Source organism: Saccopteryx leptura, chromosome 4, assembly GCF_036850995.1.
Source record: "Saccopteryx leptura isolate mSacLep1 chromosome 4, mSacLep1_pri_phased_curated, whole genome shotgun sequence".
NCBI lineage: Eukaryota > Metazoa > Chordata > Mammalia > Chiroptera > Emballonuridae > Saccopteryx > Saccopteryx leptura.
Genome location: NC_089506.1, coordinates 7755378 through 7773957, shown reverse-complemented (window position 1 = coordinate 7773957; position 18580 = coordinate 7755378). Strand labels below are relative to the sequence as shown.

General features: G+C 46.4%; 1 protein-coding gene across 1 annotated transcript; it reads left to right on the top strand.

Annotated features, from left to right (window-relative positions):
• The first annotated feature begins 6454 nt into the window (after positions 1 to 6454).
• On the top strand, positions 6455 to 17945 carry AGA (aspartylglucosaminidase). Its single transcript, XM_066380116.1, has 9 exons — positions 6455 to 6600; positions 8498 to 8651; positions 9632 to 9744; positions 10467 to 10579; positions 13536 to 13650; positions 14362 to 14437; positions 15273 to 15380; positions 16085 to 16218; positions 17654 to 17945. Exons 1-9 carry the CDS (start codon positions 6477 to 6479, stop codon positions 17752 to 17754), a joined length of 1038 nt encoding a protein of 345 aa, XP_066236213.1. The 5' UTR covers positions 6455 to 6476; the 3' UTR covers positions 17755 to 17945.
• The last annotated feature ends 635 nt before the right edge of the window (positions 17946 to 18580 follow it).

Here is an 18580-nt window from a genome sequence, read left to right as displayed (position 1 = left end):
ACACAGTCCCATGCCTTAGAACCACTCGATTCTTTGAATTTGCCCTGAATGTGAAGACCTGCCAAAGCTCTCAGTCTTCCCTAACTCCTCAGAAACCCCCGTGTTAGTAACAGACGGAGCTCACTGACTACGCTCACCCACCTGACCAATTTAGGAGTCCTGAACTCCTAATACCGGCCTTCACCACGATCTAGCATGACACTATAAATGACACGTAATATCTAACATGTTAATACTGGAAATATATTTAAAATACAGTAGAAAACAGTAATTCTTGATCACTCATAAATGAACGTTATACTCCCACTTAGCTGTATGAGCAGTTAGGGGTTTTCAAAATATTCACTATGTTGACAAGAGTGGTGATTATTACCTGGGTGAATTTTTATGCAAAATTCTTTAAGGTGTATATTTCTGCTTTATGTCTTTTTCTAAATTTATATTATTTTTTATAATAAAAGGGGGTTTAAAATAATACAAAGAATATTTGTGGTATGCAAAGAGGTTAAAAATATCTTAAATAAAAAGCAGTTGCCTGACCTGTAGGATAAAGCATCAATCTGGAACGCTGAGGTCACTGGTTCAAAACCCTGGGTTCGCCTGTCAAGGCACATATGGGAGTTGGTGCTTCCTGCTCTTCCCCCCCTTCTCTCTCTCTTTCCCCAATCTCGCCTCTCTAAAATGAATAAATAAAATAAATAAATAAATAAAAAGCAATTTACATAACAGTGTGTATAATGTCAAGATTTTTCCAAATAGACATATACCAAAATGTTAAGAGGTAGGTGGTCTTTAGTAAGGGCTAAAGTACTTACAAATTGTTGAAGAACACATTAAAATGTTTTTTAAAAAAATGAATACTAAGTCACATGTAAAATAATCTTCCTCTTTAAATCTTTATATGGACCATTGGGAAATAATAGGCTAGTTGAAATGTTATACATTTGTTTGAATATTTTTTCTTTTAAATCATGATCAATGATGGCCCTGGCCAGTTGGCTCAGCGGTAGAGCGTCGGCCTGGCATGCGGGGGACCCGGGTTCGATTCCCGGCCAGGGCACACGGGAGAGGCACCCATTTGCTTCTCCACCCACCCCCCCCTCCTTCCTCTCTGTCTCTCTCTTCCCCTCCCGCAGCCAAGGCTCCATTGGAGCAGGGATGGCCCAGGCGCTGGGGATGGCTCCTTGGCCTCTGCCCCAGGCACTAGAGTGGCTCTGGTCGCGGCAGAGCGACGCCCTGGAGGGGCAGAGCATCGCCCCCTGGTGGGCAGAGTGTCGCCCCTGGTGGGCATGCCGGGCGGATCCCGGTCGGGCGCATGCGGGAGTCTGTCTGACTGTCTCTCCCCGTTTCCAGCTTCAGAAAAATACAAAAAAAAAAAAAAAAAATCATGATCAATGATCATTATTTTAAATGGTGAGGGCATTTGCTATTAGTCATTGTTATTTTATAATTTTGCTTTTATTGTGAAATTTTTTCATGGGAATCATCTGTGACATCAGTTAAGAGTGTCAAAGTGATTTCTGAAGTGGTAGGCAGACATCATGACGTTTGTTCTGTTGCTCTAGAGACCTTTAGTGTAGTAATGCAGTGGTCCCCAACCCCCGGGCCGTGGACCGGTACTGGTCCATGGGCCATTTGGTACCGGTCCACAGAGAAAGAATAAATAACTTACATTATTTCTGTTTTATTTATATTTAAGTCAGAACAATGTTTTATTTTTAAAAAATGACCAGATTCCCTCTGTTACATCCGTCTAAGACTCACTCTTGATGCTTGTCTCGTAAGTTCGACAATTATTCAATATATTTAAAAATACTACAGTTTTTACGCCAGTCGCGTAATTTTATTTTGTGCATTTATCTGTCCCACCCTAAAGGCCGGTCCATGAAAATATTTTCTGACATTAAACGGGTCCGTAGCCCAAAAAAGGTTGGGGACCACTGTTGTAATGGATCACACTCACGAAGACATCACAATGCTATAAACAACTGTCATAAAAAACAGGTTCCACTGGGTCAAATGTCTATAGCCTTGTTACAATAACTTTATTGTAACAATGGCCCAGTATTAAAATTACAAATTGAAAATATGTTTTAACATAACTTACTTTGAAAACACTTAATAGGCCAGGATTCTGCTACACAATCTTGTCTTGTTAAGTCATCAAGATGACTTTTTAAGGTTAGGAAGTCAAAAAAGTTTGTGATTTGAACAATTTGAACAATCGTTTCAGGGACACAAACCAGAAAAAAATTATTCCAGAAAGGAATACTTTCTTTTCTCATTTAGTGGATAATAAGATAAGACTTATTTCTGTATAATGACTCTAATTACAACCAGAATGTACAATCAAGTTATAATATCAAGGGTCCCAGAATTAATGAAAAATGAATTTAAGTTAGAAACATAGTACCACAAATGCTCACATTAATAGCAATCATTAAAGTTCGTAAAACTGACAGGGGCAAATGCCAATCAAATATATAGCTTATATTTAGATAACCCAGGTAGTAGTTCAACGGGGAGTTCTTTTGGGGAAAAAATTATTATTTCAATGCCAGGTCACGCTTACCGCTTTGAACGAGTAGCAAACCATGAGCTTGTTTCTCAAATGGATTTCTCAGCATCAGTGCCAAAGCCAGAGGGGACAGCTTAGTTTTTTAAGCCTCAGATTTGAAATACGTAGATTCCCTGCAACTACAGCGTTAAATCCTCTGTGGAAGCACAGCTTCAAATGATATCAGGAGAGACTCAACTCTTCATCCTTCTGAGACTGATAAATTGAAAGCCGCGAGGTTTAGAGAAAATGAAGGGAGCCCGCAGCTGCCCGCACCCCTGCCGCACCCCCCACAGGAAGGCTCTATTTGTAACATCGTTTAAGCTTCCACGGGAGCCTGTCTCCTCCGGAAGGCTTGAGGATGCTGCTTGTAAGACATTAGGAAATTTCACAGCCCTGCCATGGGCTATCTTAGAACCCTTTAAACCAAATTTTAAACAGCTCAAAGTAGACAGAAAACATTATTTTTAATTCCCACTTAAGACGGTCAAAAAGAAGTCTAACTGCTTACTTTAAAATGCATTATAAGTATCTGGCCAACTCTTTATGATTCCTGTGAAAATTTCTGAATCTCAAATTGATTACTTTTTGCTGCTTTGTATGTTTCTGAACTGCCTCCTCCCTGACATCCATTGATGGGTGCTTGGTAATTTCCAACTAAACAACAGAGTTTTATGTAACGTGCATAGTACTCCACCATTCTTTAGTTCTCTGCTATTCCCTCACACATCCAACTCATTCACAAGACTGTGTAAGGTAAGGAAGAACACTTGTTTTCTCCACCAAAGGTTAGCTGAGTTCACCATGGCTGATACATTCTTGCCCTACATCAGGGGTCCCCAAACTTTTTACACAGGGGGCCAGTTCACTGTCCTTCAGACGGTTGGAGGGCTGTACTATATTAAAAAATAACAAACTATGAACAAATCCCTATGCAGACTGCACATATCTTATTTTAAAGTAAAAAAACAAAACGGGAACAAATACAATATTTAAAATAAAGAAAAAGTAAATTTAAATCAACAAACTGACCAGTATTTCAATGGGAACTATGGGCCTGCTTTTGGCTAATGAGATGGTCAATGTCCGGTTCCATATTTGTCACTGCTAGCCGTAACAAGTGATATGACGTGCTTCCGGAGCCGTGACGCGTGCGTCCTGTGTCACCGGAAGTAGTACTGTACGAGAGCGACGCCGTGCTTTGTGGTGCCGCCACATACAGTGCTCCAGGAGCTGGATAAATGGCCTCAGGGGGCTGCATGCGGCCTGTGGGCCATAGTTTGGGGACCCCTGCCCTACATCATAAAGGCCAGGCTCATTATAAGGAAGTTCCATTTAGGAACATAAACATTTCACTAAAAAAAACCGTGTACAATGCATTCTAGAGTTAAGTAAACATAATTTACAATTAATACTTTTGATTTATCAGTAATGCCACATATCTCTGCTGTTATGTATAATTAATAATTTAAAATAATAAAATTAGGAGAGAATGCTGGGAACACAATGGATCATTTTTTTAAAGGTCTGCTACCTAGTTGATTAACAGATGTCCTTTTTTATAGATTTCCCTCAAAATTAAGCATATGGATCCAATTTTATGTAGGCTCAAACAAAAAGCTGGGAATAATAAGGTGATTTCCAGGGCTAAGACACAAACTATTCTCTGAGTTGTAGTCAATGAAAAATTAACTCATAAGGAACTCAAATATTCAGACTAATTTGACATCTTTATGACAGCTGCAGAGATGACTTTAAATTTAGGCAAACTGGATAGTGGATGCACTGGATATTTTAATAGATGGGAAAAAGCCACCAAATACATTTGATTCCTTCGAGATGGCATAGCAATTATTTTAAACACAAATACCCTTAGAGGAAGCTGCCATATTGAGATCTTTTCTCAAACATTTCTACTGTAATATAATTTAGTTGTTTTCCTCCAACCAAGAGATGAGTTGAGTTCAAGTAAGGAAAGTGGAATTTTGGGGAAAAGAGTGGACTTTGTAGTGTAAAAGTTAATAAATGAAAACCTCACTTAAAAGGAAGTCAAGAGACGAGAGGAAAGAACTCTCAAACACATGTCAACACACACTACTGACCAGAAGAGGAAGAGATATACCTTGCATCTCTGACAAGAAGTGATACAGAAAGTAGAAAAGATTCCTCCTCGCTCAGCAACAGTTCAACCAATGGGAGACTGCCATAACCCAGCCAATGAGAAACCACTATACCTGGAACCTCCAGCTTCCTGCAATGGACTCTTCCTTTAAAGAGCCCAGCTCCAGACCATAAAAAGAGATTCCTCTCCATTTTCTTTGTTTAGAAACTGCAATTTTTTGTTCTTGAGGAAGTCCATTTTGCTAAAGAAATATGTGGCCATTTGTTAAGGTCAAAAGTAAGACAGCAAAGTTCAGGCTCTTTTAGCCAGAAAACCCGCAAATGCCTTAAGAATCAGAGGAATACTATTGAGAGCGAGGGGTACAGAGACCAATTTTTCTGTGCTGTTTTGCACAATTTTTTGCTTAGGGATATCCTGGCTTCCGAGGTTGTATCAAGAATACTAGGGCTCAGTTCCAGTGCTAATGAAAATGAATTAAAAGGATAATGTATGTTTTCCTTGCTCCTTACCGTGTTTTGCCTCCCCCTTTACATTTCACCTGATTACCCCAGCAGAAATTACTTGTTCTTTCCCCAAAATCCCACAGTAGAAATTTATAACACTCCTATTGCGCTTCTCTGCCTTGGGTAGGCTACCTTATACTATTTACAATAAATTGTGTATTTAATCTCATAATTCAGAGGTTTTATAAACCTCTCAAATCCTATTAAGGTAATATTAGTCTAGATAGATTTATAGGTATTCTTCAACATTATTTGATTCCATGTCTTCCTTGGCAACACAGAAAGGCATTCCAGAGCCCCAAAGGGGTGACGGTCTCATGCATGCCTAACTGCCCAGACAACAGAACTATCAAAAAGTTCACCTCTATCATGCATCTAAAGTCTTCAGTCCACCTTTTATCCGAGAAAATGAATAAAGAAAAACCTCATTCAAAATGGAGTTGGGAAGCCATGAGGGAAAATGGCTTGTGCAGGGCACTGGCTGCACCTGGCATGGTGCAGCAGCAAAAATGAAGACTTTCTCTCCACCCAGCAACTAACTGTGAGCAAGTTTCTGGTGCAGCAGCCAATGAGCAGCCACCACAGGTGCAGCAACCAATGAGCAGCCGCCACAACGGGGAACGCTCATTTTCCTGGAGTCAACTTTTGTTCTAGGCAACGTCTCTCAGCTTTGTTGTTGTTTCCTTGCCTGTGGTTCCCGTTTTCTGGTCCTCAATGCAATGCCTCTGCTGTTCCTGAATAAAGTGTATTTATTTGCCTGGCTGAGTCTCACCATGTTCTTTAAAATGGCTGACATAGCCGGTTATTGAGCATTTAGTGGTGCCAGGCTCGGGTACAGCACCGGCGGTAGGGGGTGGAGGACCAGGCCAGCCACTTCAGAGAGCTGCGTGGGGGGCCAGCCTGCTCCCCCAGACTGGCTCCTTTCCTTTCCCGCGGGGGTTTACAAGGAGAGCGCGTCCTGCAGAAAGCCCTGCGGGGAGAACCCGGGGATGGGGACGGCCCAGAATGAACTGGCTGTAGGCAAGCAGCTCCGCGGGCACTCAGTGACCGTCCCCGCCCCGAGAGGCCAGGAGTCCCGAGAACATTCTGAGTGTGCGAAGGGTTCAGCTTCAGCACAGCTCCGCAGGAATCCTTGGGCACAGAGCCACAAGGTGCGCCATTGATCGACACCTACCGGGGCCTGTCCCGGAGGAGGCCGGGTCTCGCGAGACCGGGCAGGGGAGGAGCGCGCTCGGGAGCCAGGGGGCGGGGCGCTTCGGTCACGTGCCCGAGGGGCGGGGCTGGTGCTGCAGCCATGGCGCCGAAGCAGGTCCTTGTGCTGTTCCTGCAGCTCCTGCTGGGCCCGGCGCTCGCGCGCAGCTCCAACCCTCTGCCTCTGGTTCTCAACACCTGGCCTTTTAAGAATGCAACCGAAGCAGGTGCGGGCGGTGGCCGCGGGCGGGGACCGTGGGAGGAGCCGGGCGCCTGGGCCTTCCGCAGGCTCCCCTTGCAGCCCCGCAGCCCGCTCTCCCGCTGAGTCGCTGCGCCTCCTGCGATCGGCCCTGCTCCGCGCGCCTTGCCCGGGCTGCATGCTCAGTCTATGCGGTCTCGGCGCCGGGATATCCGCTGCGGACCCGGGCAGACGGGGGCTTTCTGCTTAGCCTCTCCCAGGGACGACTGTACGGTCCTCTGCCTGACCTCCGTGTATGCACGGGCTGTCTCCTGTCCACCTCGCCACCTCTCCGTTCTGACCCCTCCGACTTCCCCAGTCATTCTCCAGCTTGGCAAACGACTAATAATTTCCTAAAGAAAACATACTCGTTTCACACTCCCTCCCGCCCCACATGCTGGATAGGCTGCATTTGCTACCTGCACTGCTAGGGGATTCCGATCTAGGCTGTACATTAACATCACCTGCTGAGCTTGCTAAAAATACTGGTGTCTGGGCCCCGCCTCCTGAGATCTTGCTTCAACTGCTAGAAGCAAGGCATCTGTTTTTCTTGTTTTTTGTTTTTTTGTTTGTTTGTTTTTTAAAGCTTCCTAAGTGATTTTGATTTGCAGCCAGGATTGAGAGCCACTAAGCTAATTAATATATTACCTCTTACAGGAAGTCCTCCCTGATGTTCTACCCATAGGTCCAATCTGAGTTATAGGTGCCTATCTTCTAGCTTTGCTGTCACCCTGAATATGCCATTATCTTGTCATTTTCTTCTTGAACTGTTTGTTCCATTCATTCCAAGACAAAATACCCCCAGAGTAATTTCAGACCCCTTCTGAGACTGCTGGTTTAACTTTTTGGGGTAGAATTGGCTCCAGAATTTGTTGGAGCTCAGTTTGTCCGTTGTAAAGTGAATATGGTCAGAGGAAATGAGGAAACAGGCCACGAGAAACAAATTCCCAGCGATAATGCCACAAAAGGAAGTGTAGCAGTTCAGGCAGGGGACGGTTCTGTGTGTGGTGCATACAGCTTCTTGAAATAGGCTTTCAAGCTGGTTTGGCCAAGTAGTAATACTTTAAATGATTTACCAAAAGCAGCTCCTACCCTTTAAGGAATTTTCTTTTCATCAGAAAAGAAATTGACCAGTGAAGACACCGTTTTTTTTCCTTTTCAATGTGTGGGGCTCCACGGAACATAGTAAAGGGCTAACACCATGACCGCTGCAGCCAGAATGACTCCTGAATCCTGGCTCTGCGACCTGCTGTTTGTGTGACCTCGAATAAGTAATGTCCCTTCTCCGTGTCTGTTTCCTCCTACTGAAAATGAGGATAATAATTGTACAGCGCTTAACCGGAAAGCTGTTGTGAAGATGAAATGAATTAACCCATGAGAAGCCCACACTATAATTACTTGCTCTTGTGGTATTGTTAACTGAGACTTGGGGCAATAGTTGCTACCCCAATAAAAGCATTAGTAATACATAGGTTTAATGATCTCATGATGGAGACATTTATAAGGCTATGATCGAATTAATTTCAGTGTAACTGTCTTTTAGCAGCTTCAAGTGCAACTTGAAATGGAAGAAGAGAATGTTTCTTTTCTTACACACCATAGAAATGTGTATTCATGAATGAAAAAGAAGTTCTCACTTTTCTTCAGTAGCCAGTCTTTGAATTCTTCCCTTGTAGTAATTGCATTATATTATTTTGTCTATGCCACAGTGTATACACTACTCTATTCCTTGGTGGCATTTGATACGCTAATTAAAAATTTTAGTTTAACTTAAAGTGGTAAAAAAAAATTGTAATAATATGATTTCTGAAAACATTTCTGGTTTGTTGCATTTGGCATTGAAAACATGACTGTATAAACAAGCACTGTTGTGATGCTCTGAGCAGCGTGGGAGACATTAGCGTCGGGCGGCTCCACGCTGGACGCCGTGGAGCGCGGCTGCGCTGTGTGTGAACGAGAACAGTGTGACGGCACTGTGGGCTACGGAGGAAGTCCCGACGAGCTGGGAGAAACCACCCTGGACTCCATGATCATGGACGGGTAAGAACGCGCCCAGGACCGGGGTATCTCTGCCCCTTCGCTAACGGTGGAGTTGACATAGTAGTTGAGAAGTTGAGAAGTCTTCTACTGTGAGCAAGATGGATGATTGTATACAGAAGCTTTGTCCCAGGTCAAAACTAGCTTATTACGTGGCCTTTCCAAACACAAGGAGTCTTCCCCTCAGTGAAAAGGAAACCATCATCAGGATAGAAAGATCCCCTGGAGGAAGGTAATCTCTTTAGCACGGGAGAACCCCAAAGTACAAAACCATGTCTCTGACCTGGTCCAGTTGGCCTGCCATCTACACAGGCCGCGGTTTCCCCTGACCTGAAGCCTCTCCAACCCCTTTCAAAAGCTGTATTAAAGGAAGCCAGGAGAAACAGTTTTAGTGCTGTTGGAATGTATGGTACATCGATTTTTTTAGTTGTTCCTTGATTTGTCTAATTGTGGGAACATGTATGACCTTGAGGGGTGTTCTATGACTTCTGTGCTAAGTTGCCGTTTATCCGGCAGCTCACTTTGGCTGGAGGCAAAGCAACATTTTTAAATCCATGAGCCTGCCTGACCAGGTGGTGGCGCAGTGGATGGAGCGTCAGACTGGGATGCGGGGGATCCAGGTTCGAGACCCCGAGGTCACCAGCTTGAGAGCGAGCTCATCTGGTTTGAGCAAAGCTCACCAGCTTGGACCCAAGGTCGCTGGCTCAAGCAAGGGGTTACTCAGTCTGCGGAAGGCCCGTGGGCAAGGCACATATGAGAAAGCAATCAATGAACAACTAAGGTGTTGCAACGAAAAACTGATGATTCATGCTTCTCATCTCTCTCCATTCCTGTCTGTCCCTATCTATTCCTCTCTCTGACTCTCTCTCTGTCTCTGTAATAAATAAATAAATAAATAAATAAATAAATAAATAAATAAATAAACAAATCCACGAGTCTATGGAAACACCTTTCTAGATCTTACTGCATTATTTTTCTTGCAGCACAACGATGAATGTAGGAGCAGTAGGAGACTTGCGGCGCGTTAAAAACGCCATCGGTGTGGCGCGAAAGGTCCTGGAACACACAACACACACACTTCTAGCAGGAGAGTCAGGTATGTTTTTACTATACCGAAGTGTCTAGTCTTTCTGTCTGCATTCGTTATGGAGAAGAGACTCAGTTTAAGCTAGTAGATAAAAAGGACTCACGCCCTTTCTCTTCCTGTATTCCCTTTTATATCGTACGAACCGCAGTGCCCTACTCACCACCTAAGGACATGGGCACAGGACTTCTGCTCCGGCATATTCCAGGATAACACCAAAAATCAGGCGGTGACTTTTCATCCACAAATAGCTTGTAATGATGGATTAGCTTAATAGCTCTGATAGGCGGTCTTCAGTCTTGTTGAAACACAGAATTGGAAACTACCTGACAAGGGGGGGACCTGTGACTCAGGACAACCCTGCTGTCCCTTTGGTCACAGTGCTTTTTACCCGCCAGGCACCGCGCCCCGGTAGAGCAGTAGGATTCTTCCCCGGTGAGAGCTGTGCGTTTTCTGCTGTAGATGGAAGAGGGGAGACCGAGGGGGGAGGAAGGAAGGGCCGCTGTCGTCACGCACTCCCAGACAGTCTCTGGCAAGTCGCTTTCGGGAAGGATGTATGGAAACTGAGACCTAGAAACTGAGGCCCTTGAAAATGTCCATGTTCGAATACTCCTTTGTGTCCCCTGGGACGGTGGTCCCCCACTGAAGGACAGCTGGACTACAACACTTCCACTTCCTGTTTAGAAGACGGGAGTTAACGAACTTACACTTGTCCTCTTCGCCCCAATCTCCAGCCACCAAGTTCGCCGAGAGTATGGGCTTCGTCACTGAGGATTTGTCCACCGACGTTTCTCGAGCGCTTCACTCAGATTGGCTCACTCGGAACTGCCAGCCGAATTCCTGGAGGGTGTGTATGCATAGAATTCCTGGAGGGTGTGTGTGCATAGAATCACTGGAGGGTGTGTGTGCATAGAATCCCTGGAGGGGGTGTATGCATAGAATTCCTGGAGGGTGTGTGTGCATAGAATCACTGGAGGGTGTGTATGCATAGAATCACTGGAGGGTGTGTGTGCATAGAATCACTGGAGGGTGTGTGTGCATAGAATCCCTGGAGGGTGTGTGTGCATAGAATCACTGGAGGGTGTGTATGCATAGAATCACTGGAGGGTGTATGTGCATAGAATCCCTGGAGGGTGTGTGTGCATAGAATCACTGGAGGGTGTGTATGCATAGAATCACTGGAGGGTGTGTGTGCATAGAATCACTGGAGGGTGTGTGTGCATAGAATCCCTGGAGGGTGTGTGTGCATAGAATCACTGGAGGGTGTGTATGCATAGAATCACTGGAGGGTGTATGTGCATAGAATCCCTGGAGGGTGTGTGTGCATAGAATCACTGGAGGGTGTGTATGCATAGAATCACTGGAGGGTGTGTGTGCATAGAATCACTGGAGGGTGTGTGTGCGTAGAATCACTGGAGGGTGTGTATGCGTAGAATCCCTGGAGGGGGTGTGTGCGTAGAATCACTGGAGGGGGTGTGTGCGTAGAATCCCTGGAGGGGGTGTGTGCGTAGAATCACTGGAGGGGGTGCGTGCGTAGAATCACTGGAGGGTGTGCGTGCACAGAGTCACTGGAGGGTGTGCGTGCATAGAGTCCCTGGAGGGTGTGTGTGCATAGAATCACTGGAGGGTGTGTGTGCATAGAGTCACTGGAGGGTGTGTGTGCATAGAATCACTGGAGGGTGTGTGTGCATAGAATCACTGGAGGGTGTGTGTGCATAGAGTCACTGGAGGGTGTGTGTGCATAGAGTCCCTGGAGGGTGTGTGTGCATAGAGTCCCTGGAGGGGGTGTGTGCATAGAATCCCTGGAGGGGGTGTGTGCGTAGAATCACTGGAGGGGGTGTGTGCGTAGAATCACTGGAGGGGGTGTGTGCGTAGAATCACTGGAGGGGGTGCGTGCGTAGAATCACTGGAGGGTGTGCGTGCATAGAATCACTGGAGGGGGTGTGTGCGTAGAATTCCTGGAGGGTGTGTGTGCATAGAATCACTGGAGGGTGTGTGTGCATAGAATTACTGGAGGGTGTGTATGCATAGAATTACTGGAGAGTGTGTATGCATACGTTAGAAAAGCACATCGTTTGCAGATGAGAAGGGAGCTCCCTTCTCTCTGTTGTCTACCTGTTGCCTGAGGTGCCGGTTAGCGTCCTGGTCCCACTTTAGAACCCAGGGTTTCAGGCGACTCTGGCACCGTGTTCCTCAGAGCCCCCTTGCTGTGTCTAAGGCACTCCCCAGGAGAGAGCTGCTGGCCCCGGCTGTGGCCCCCTTGCTGTGTCTGAGGCACTCCCCAGGAGAGAGCTGCCGCCCCGGCTGTGGCCCCCTTGCTGTGTCTGAGGCACTCCCCAGGAGAGAGCTGCTGGCCCCGGCTGTGGCCCCCTTGCTGTGTCTGAGGCACTCCCCAGGAGAGAGCTGCTGGCCCGGGCTGTGGCCCCCTTGCTGTGTCTGAGGCACTCCCCAGGAGAGAGCTGCTGGCCCCGGCTGTGGCCCCCTTGCTGTGTCTGAGGCACTCCCCAGGAGAGAGCTGCTGGCCCCGGCTGTGGCCCCCTTGCTGTGTCTGAGGCACTCCCCAGGAGAGAGCTGCTGGCCCCGGCTGTGGCCCCGGCTGTGGCCCCCTTGCTGTGTCTGAGGCACTCCCCAGGAGAGAGCTGCTGGCCCCGGCTGTGGCCCCGGCTGTGGCCCCCTTGCTGTGTCTGAGGCACTCCCCAGGAGAGAGCTGCTGGCCCCAGCTGTGGCCCCCTTGCTGTGTCTGAGGCACTCCCCAGGAGAGAGCTCCTGGCCCCCGGCTGTGGTTGTCAGAATCTGTAGGCTCTGCTCTGGGGACCAGGGGCTGCGTCCATCAGACCGCTCTCCCTACGTCGCCTTAGAACAAAAGTTTCCAAGTCTAAGCCATCCTATCTGACTCTCTAAACTCGTGCCTAGATTTTATCTGTATGCAATGCACTCGGTGCTTTGTCCTTGTCTGACTGGAGGCTGTATGCTCCTAGGTGTCTAGCATGTCACTAGGGGTGTACTTCATCTTTAAATCAGCGGGACTTGGAGCATCGATCAGTTCTCTTTGCCATTCAGGGTGTTTCTGTGGACTGGCATAGTCTCTCTCTGTTTCGTCCCCAAATCCTAATTATGTCTGAGTAAGCCTGGGGGTCTCTGGGGTGGGTTCCTGGAAGAAGGGGCCGTGGCGGACCAGGGCAGGGAGGCACCCGCTGTGCCGAAGGCGGGACGCGAGGAGCGGGTGTCTTGCTCTAATGCTAATTCGGATGTTCAACCTAAACTGATGAGTCCGGATTCTTTTCTTGAGCCTGTAAGATTCGTAAAGGAACCTGAGAGTAAAATTTAGAATATGTTCACATGAACCTAGCTTTGAAAAAAAAAAAAAAAAGATGGTTTTAAAATAGATTTTGCTTTCAACTTTATCATTCTTCTTTGACCAAGAAACAAATGATGAAATTTAAAAGGTCAGGTTGCATAGCTAATTCCGTTGAGGATTAATATCTAACAAAATAAAAATTTCATTTGTATCTGCCATTGTGCGGAGGATTTTAGGCATATCAAGAGAAAACCAGGGATCTTTTCCAGACAGTGTAGATTTCTATTCCGCACGATGTAAGTCTGAGACCAGACTTAGGTATTTAGTGGAATTATATCCATCTGTTCACATAAGACGTAGTTAATCTCTGGCTTTTAGTTCTTATCTTTCACTTACCAGATGTCCTTTTGGTTTCTTGCTAATGTTTACTGATTGTACATAACTACTTGCCGGTTTCTGAAATCTCCCTTTCTAAAAAAGAATAAGACGTAAATCTTGTTTACAGAATGTTATCCCAGATGCTACAAAATACTGTGGACCTTACAAACCACCCAACATCGCAAAGCAAGATGGTTCTATCTATAAAGAAACGGGATATAATTACGGTCATGATACTATTGGTAATTTGCCTTTTATTCAGTTCTTATGGTTCAAGTTAAGCCGTTTTTAATTGTCTTTTTGTAGTTCTTAACTTTCTCATTCCTATTCATGAGCCAGAAGGTGATTTTGATTGTTTTAACTGGCAAGCAGCACTTGATAGAGATATGTCTACATGTAGCGCACATGCGCGCATGCACACACACACACACACACGCACACACACACACTGCTCAGCATCTATACACACTTTGGTAAATTACCTTATACAAGACCCCTCACATCTAGTAACTATTCACTGATGGATTTTTAAATTTCTGTTCATATTCAGTTCTTTAATAATTCGACATTGCTTGCACATTCAAGTGGTCCAGGCTGTGGCGTTGAAAACCCCCATCAGCCTGTGGCAGTGATTTCCTCGGGCATTACCCGTGACGGGACATTGCGGGTGACTGAGCGAACTGGAGGCTGAGGTTGCGGGATGTCTGCCGGGGGCTGTGGGAAAGCTGGTCCTTACAAAGTACAGGTTATTTCCGGTCTAATGCCTGGAACTCCCAAGTTTCCTGCTTCCCTCTACCTGAACTTAATGTGAGAGGTTGCTTATATTATCAACTGTTCAATTATTTGGCTATATTTGAGGTGAACTTTAGAGTGGATATCTGCAAAGATATACATATATATATATACATATATATAAATATATATATTTTATATATATATTTTTTTCATTTCAGGCATGGTTGTAATCGATCAGGCGGGACACACTGCCGCTGGTACATCTACAAACGGTTTAAAATTCAAAATACCTGGGTTAGTGTTTCCACCAGGACAGATCTCCCAGGTGTGCTTGGAGTGCAAGCCAGTAGTGGTTGGGGCTGTGGGTGGTGCCTTGTCTTCCTGGCTGAGATAAGTAAGTGGGAAGGAAAAGAGACCCAAAGGAGAAGGAGGTCCGGCTGGTGTCTTAGAGTTCCAGGAAGTCCCTGGCGATCTGATTAAGCTGGGGTCCTTAAGGAGGCCACCAGAGGAGATGCTGGGGGCGGAGCCTGAGCCCAAGGAGGGGGTGGGAACTAAAGGACCAGAAGTGGTACTCACCCCATCCAGGGCTCCCACTGCTGGGAAGGCAAGTGTGTGTGTGTGTGTGTGTGTGTGTGTGTGGTGCAAGGGAGGGACCACCGTCAGATCTCAAGGGGTCTTAAGTCCGTCAAGGAATTCTGGATTTGGTTTCAGAGTATTAGAAAAGTCCTGAAGTTATATCACAAGGACAATCTTTAGTACAATTTTGTGTCATTAGCTAGAAAGCAGAAATAGATTGTAGGTGAGGAAAACTACTTCGAACCTGGTGAGATAACCCAGAGATTAGATAGATGATCAAGGATGGTAATAATAGAGCCGTTACTATAAACCTTGTGTATAACCAGCTGGTGTCTGGTTCTTACAGAATTCGTGTAGCTTCGCGGAAGCCTATGTAGAAACGTAGGAAAGTCCTTTTCTTTTCCTGTGTTCTGATGAAGAAATTACTTAAACCCGTCCTCAGTGGCTCGGTTGAAATCCACGCTGTTATTGCAATAGATCCTAAAACAATTTCGTTTTTACATGTGATGTCCTGATGTCCCGTTCTGACTTACGACGCCATGCCCTCACCAAGCCGAATAGGAGACTCGCCGATTCCTGGCGCGGGGGCCTACGCCGATGACGCCGCAGGGGCCGCCGCAGCCACGGGCGACGGGGACGTGCTGCTGCGCTTCCTCCCGAGGTGCGGCTTCCTGCGCCGGTGACCTTCTGAGGGCTTCGGGGGAGAGCCATCCGTGGAGGGGACAGGAACGGCTTGGGCCGTGCTATCAGAGTCTGTGTCCACAAGAGCTTTGGAGAAGCTCTGCTCTCAGCTCTTCACCTGTCACGGTGATAACAGAACCCTGCAAACCAAGTAACCCGAGGCCTCTGAAACAGAATAGTATTCCTGACTCTACTTCGCAGATAGGCATGCGCACGGTGCATTTAAACAATGTGTGAGGCCGCTGAATAAAGCAGCTGAGGTCAGTGATGCTCAGAGTCAGACATGCAGTCGCTGTTCAGTTCCCGAAAGGTAGTCGTGAGGCAAGTGGGTGTTCTGCGCAGGCCCAGTGTTCTTCCTAGTGACTATAGCCTGGTGGTGTCTTATTTAAAGAAGGCCCCTATGCTCTGTGACCTCTGGCTGTGGTTACTAAGTAACCATTCCTTGGTCCAAGCCAAAAGTAATGGTCTTTATCGGAAACTAATGGGTGGGTTAGTTGAGAAGATAAGACCTTGTAGGAGGTCTGCACGCTTTCCTGTTGATGCTTTTGCAGGAGTTCTGACCATTACGATCCATGTATGTATCCTATCAGATGTGACACTTATGACGGTTTTAGATTTCTAACTTAAAGTAACGAATTTAGAGTGAGTTTTGTGATTCTAAAGCGTTGCCTCTGTGTACGTCAGCTACCAGGCGGTAGAATATATGAGAAGAGGCGAGAACCCAGCCATCGCTTGCCAAAAAGTGATTTCAAGGATCCAGAAGTACTTCCCGGAGTTCTTCGGCGCTGTCATATGTGCCAATGTGACGGGAGGTTACGGTAAGTTTGAGCTGCAGTTTGTATCTGTGGGAACTTCCGTGTGTGGATGAAAACATACACTCAAACCCTGTGGTGTCCGTTACTCCTCTGTGACGGAAGCAGGGACTTTGGTGAGCAGGCCCTGCGACGACGTTAACCGATGACCTGGCGAGGCCCGCCAAGTACTAAAAATACACCTAAAACCCTTTCTTGCTTGACCGCTGGCCGTGGCGAGGCGCTGCCGTCTCTGACTGTTAGTTCTTACCTCGGACTTCTGTCCCAAGTACCGTTAGCTCCCCTCCAGTGCCCACGGAGAGCGGCTCATCTGGTCAGATGCTTTAATCAATTAGAAGCGGAGAGGGATGAATTATCAACCCTGCTTCTCTCGCATTCATTATTTAAATGTCTTAAGTCATTTAGATCTTCTTGGGGCTCCAAGGTGCAAAATGTATTACTAATTAGTAAGCCAGACAAGTTAGCAGAATTATGTTTGTACGGAGGGCCGTCCTTTGCTTTCTTTACTTTCCGTGTGAGCCCGTCGCAGCTTCAAAGCATTCCAAGATCAGCCGCTCCTGCGTCTCATTAGTGAGCGTTCGGCTGGGGACGGCACACACCTCACTGATCAATCTGACTTATTCGGTTAGACTGCTTACTATTGTTCTTTGATCTTTCCCTTCCCACAGTTCTGTGTTTGAAAAACTTGTTTGAAGAATTCCTTCTTCTTCTTTTCTTTTAAAGCACTAAGATACAAAAGTCAATATAAGTTATGGGAGGGAAAGGCTTTATGGATAAAATAAGTCGGTTTCATTGATTTCCTCTTAAAAAATAAACCTTAAAAGGCTCCAAGTTGGATTTAACAGAATGTTCAATGATAATTATATCATTATAGCTGAATTTAAAATTGTAGGTGATAATTATATAATTGTAGACGAGCCTAGTCCCTTGTATGGAAAGTCACGGCGTGAGAAGGGGACCCTCCGGGTGTTTGGCACAGGTGGGAGGGCAGCAGGAGACTCTCTGGGGAGGAGAACTTGAGTCGATAGGGAGTGTCTTGAGGAGTAGCTCCCCTCACTTTCTATGAGACTGAAAGACCAGGGAGCCGGGGGAGGGGAGGGTTAGGGTGCATGATGGGAACAGGCCACTGGTTAGGGGAATACAACCTTTTAGCACGTTGCCTGAAAAATAGTTTTTTGCTAAGAAAAGACTATGAAAACAATAAATAATAGTAGGAATGACAGCATGTGTATAGAGCAACAAATCAGCCTGTACCCTGAGGTTCAAAGAGACGGCTCGCCCACTCCTCACCTTTCTCACAGGCTGTCAGCCCCACGGTACCCGGGCTGACGACACACAGTCCTTCCCTGCGGCTGGGCCGGGCCTCAGGTGTCCGGCCGGCAGTGTGTCTGTGCTGGTTGTCAATATGAAACCAAACAACTTTCTCTTTTCTTGGCCACAGGTGCTGCTTGCAATAAACTACCCACATTTACTCAATTTAGTTTCATGGTTTATAATTCTCTGAAAAATCAGCCAACGGAGGAAAAAGTAGACTGCATCTAATCCATTCTCTCCGTCGGCATCTGCACTTAGAGAAGAGGGGCTGGCCGGAGAGGTTACTGACCTTCACCGCGGAGCGCGCCTCACGGACCCTACGTTCTCCGAGTGGAAGAAGCCCAGAAACAAATCCATTCTCTCCATCGGCATCTGCACTTAGAGAAGAGGGGCGGGCCGGCCAGGTTACTGACCATCCCCGCGGAGGGCGCCTCACGGACCCCATGTTCTCCGAGTGAAAGAAGCCCAGAAACAAATCTGTGCTGAACTAGCTAGCGCTTTCCCTTTTCCTAGATGAAACTTATTACCTACCACCTGAAAATGAGGACGTGTGTGTCTGTATCTTCATATGTTTAAATTTTAGATGATATGTGGAGTGCTGCTGCATGGTTGAAGGAATTGCTACTTTGGGGAGTTAGACCCACAGTGGAATCTGAAAGCCACAAGAAGAAATCCGCATTTGGATACTTAAAACAGAGGAGCCCGATTTCTTCCGGACCTGAAGAGAAAAGTAAGGGCGAAGCCGAGCATGATCCGTCCTGATCGAACTTCATTCAGCGCATGACAGGGAGATATCTTCATCACTGATTATCAATTTTACATAATGCTCCCTGCAGCCTGGAGATTAAAGGCATTGTTAACATAAAGAGCGTTTTGTTTTGCGCCTGTTGGAAAGCGCGGGCAGTCTTCTGAGGGGCAGTCCTGTCCGTGCTCTTCTGGTCTGTTCCTCCGCTCCAGTTCTCAGTGTGCGAATGTTCTTTTAGCCACAGAAACCTCTGGTCTTTCAGCGGCTGACATGGAGCAGTAAAAATTTCTCCTGAGAAAAATAAAAATG

What these genes read in the sequence shown, in the direction of transcription:
- AGA (XM_066380116.1), top strand. Translation starts at nt 6,477, where the DNA reads ATGGCGCCGAAGCAGGTCCTTGTGCTGTTCCTGCAGCTCCTGCTGGGC. An exon ending in GCCAGCCGAATTCCTGGAGG is followed by an intron (nt 10,580 to 13,535) that starts GTGTGTATGCAT and finishes TCTTGTTTACAG; the next exon opens with AATGTTATCCCAGATGCTAC. An exon ending in TTACGGTCATGATACTATTG is followed by an intron (nt 13,651 to 14,361) that starts GTAATTTGCCTT and finishes TTTTCATTTCAG; the next exon opens with GCATGGTTGTAATCGATCAG.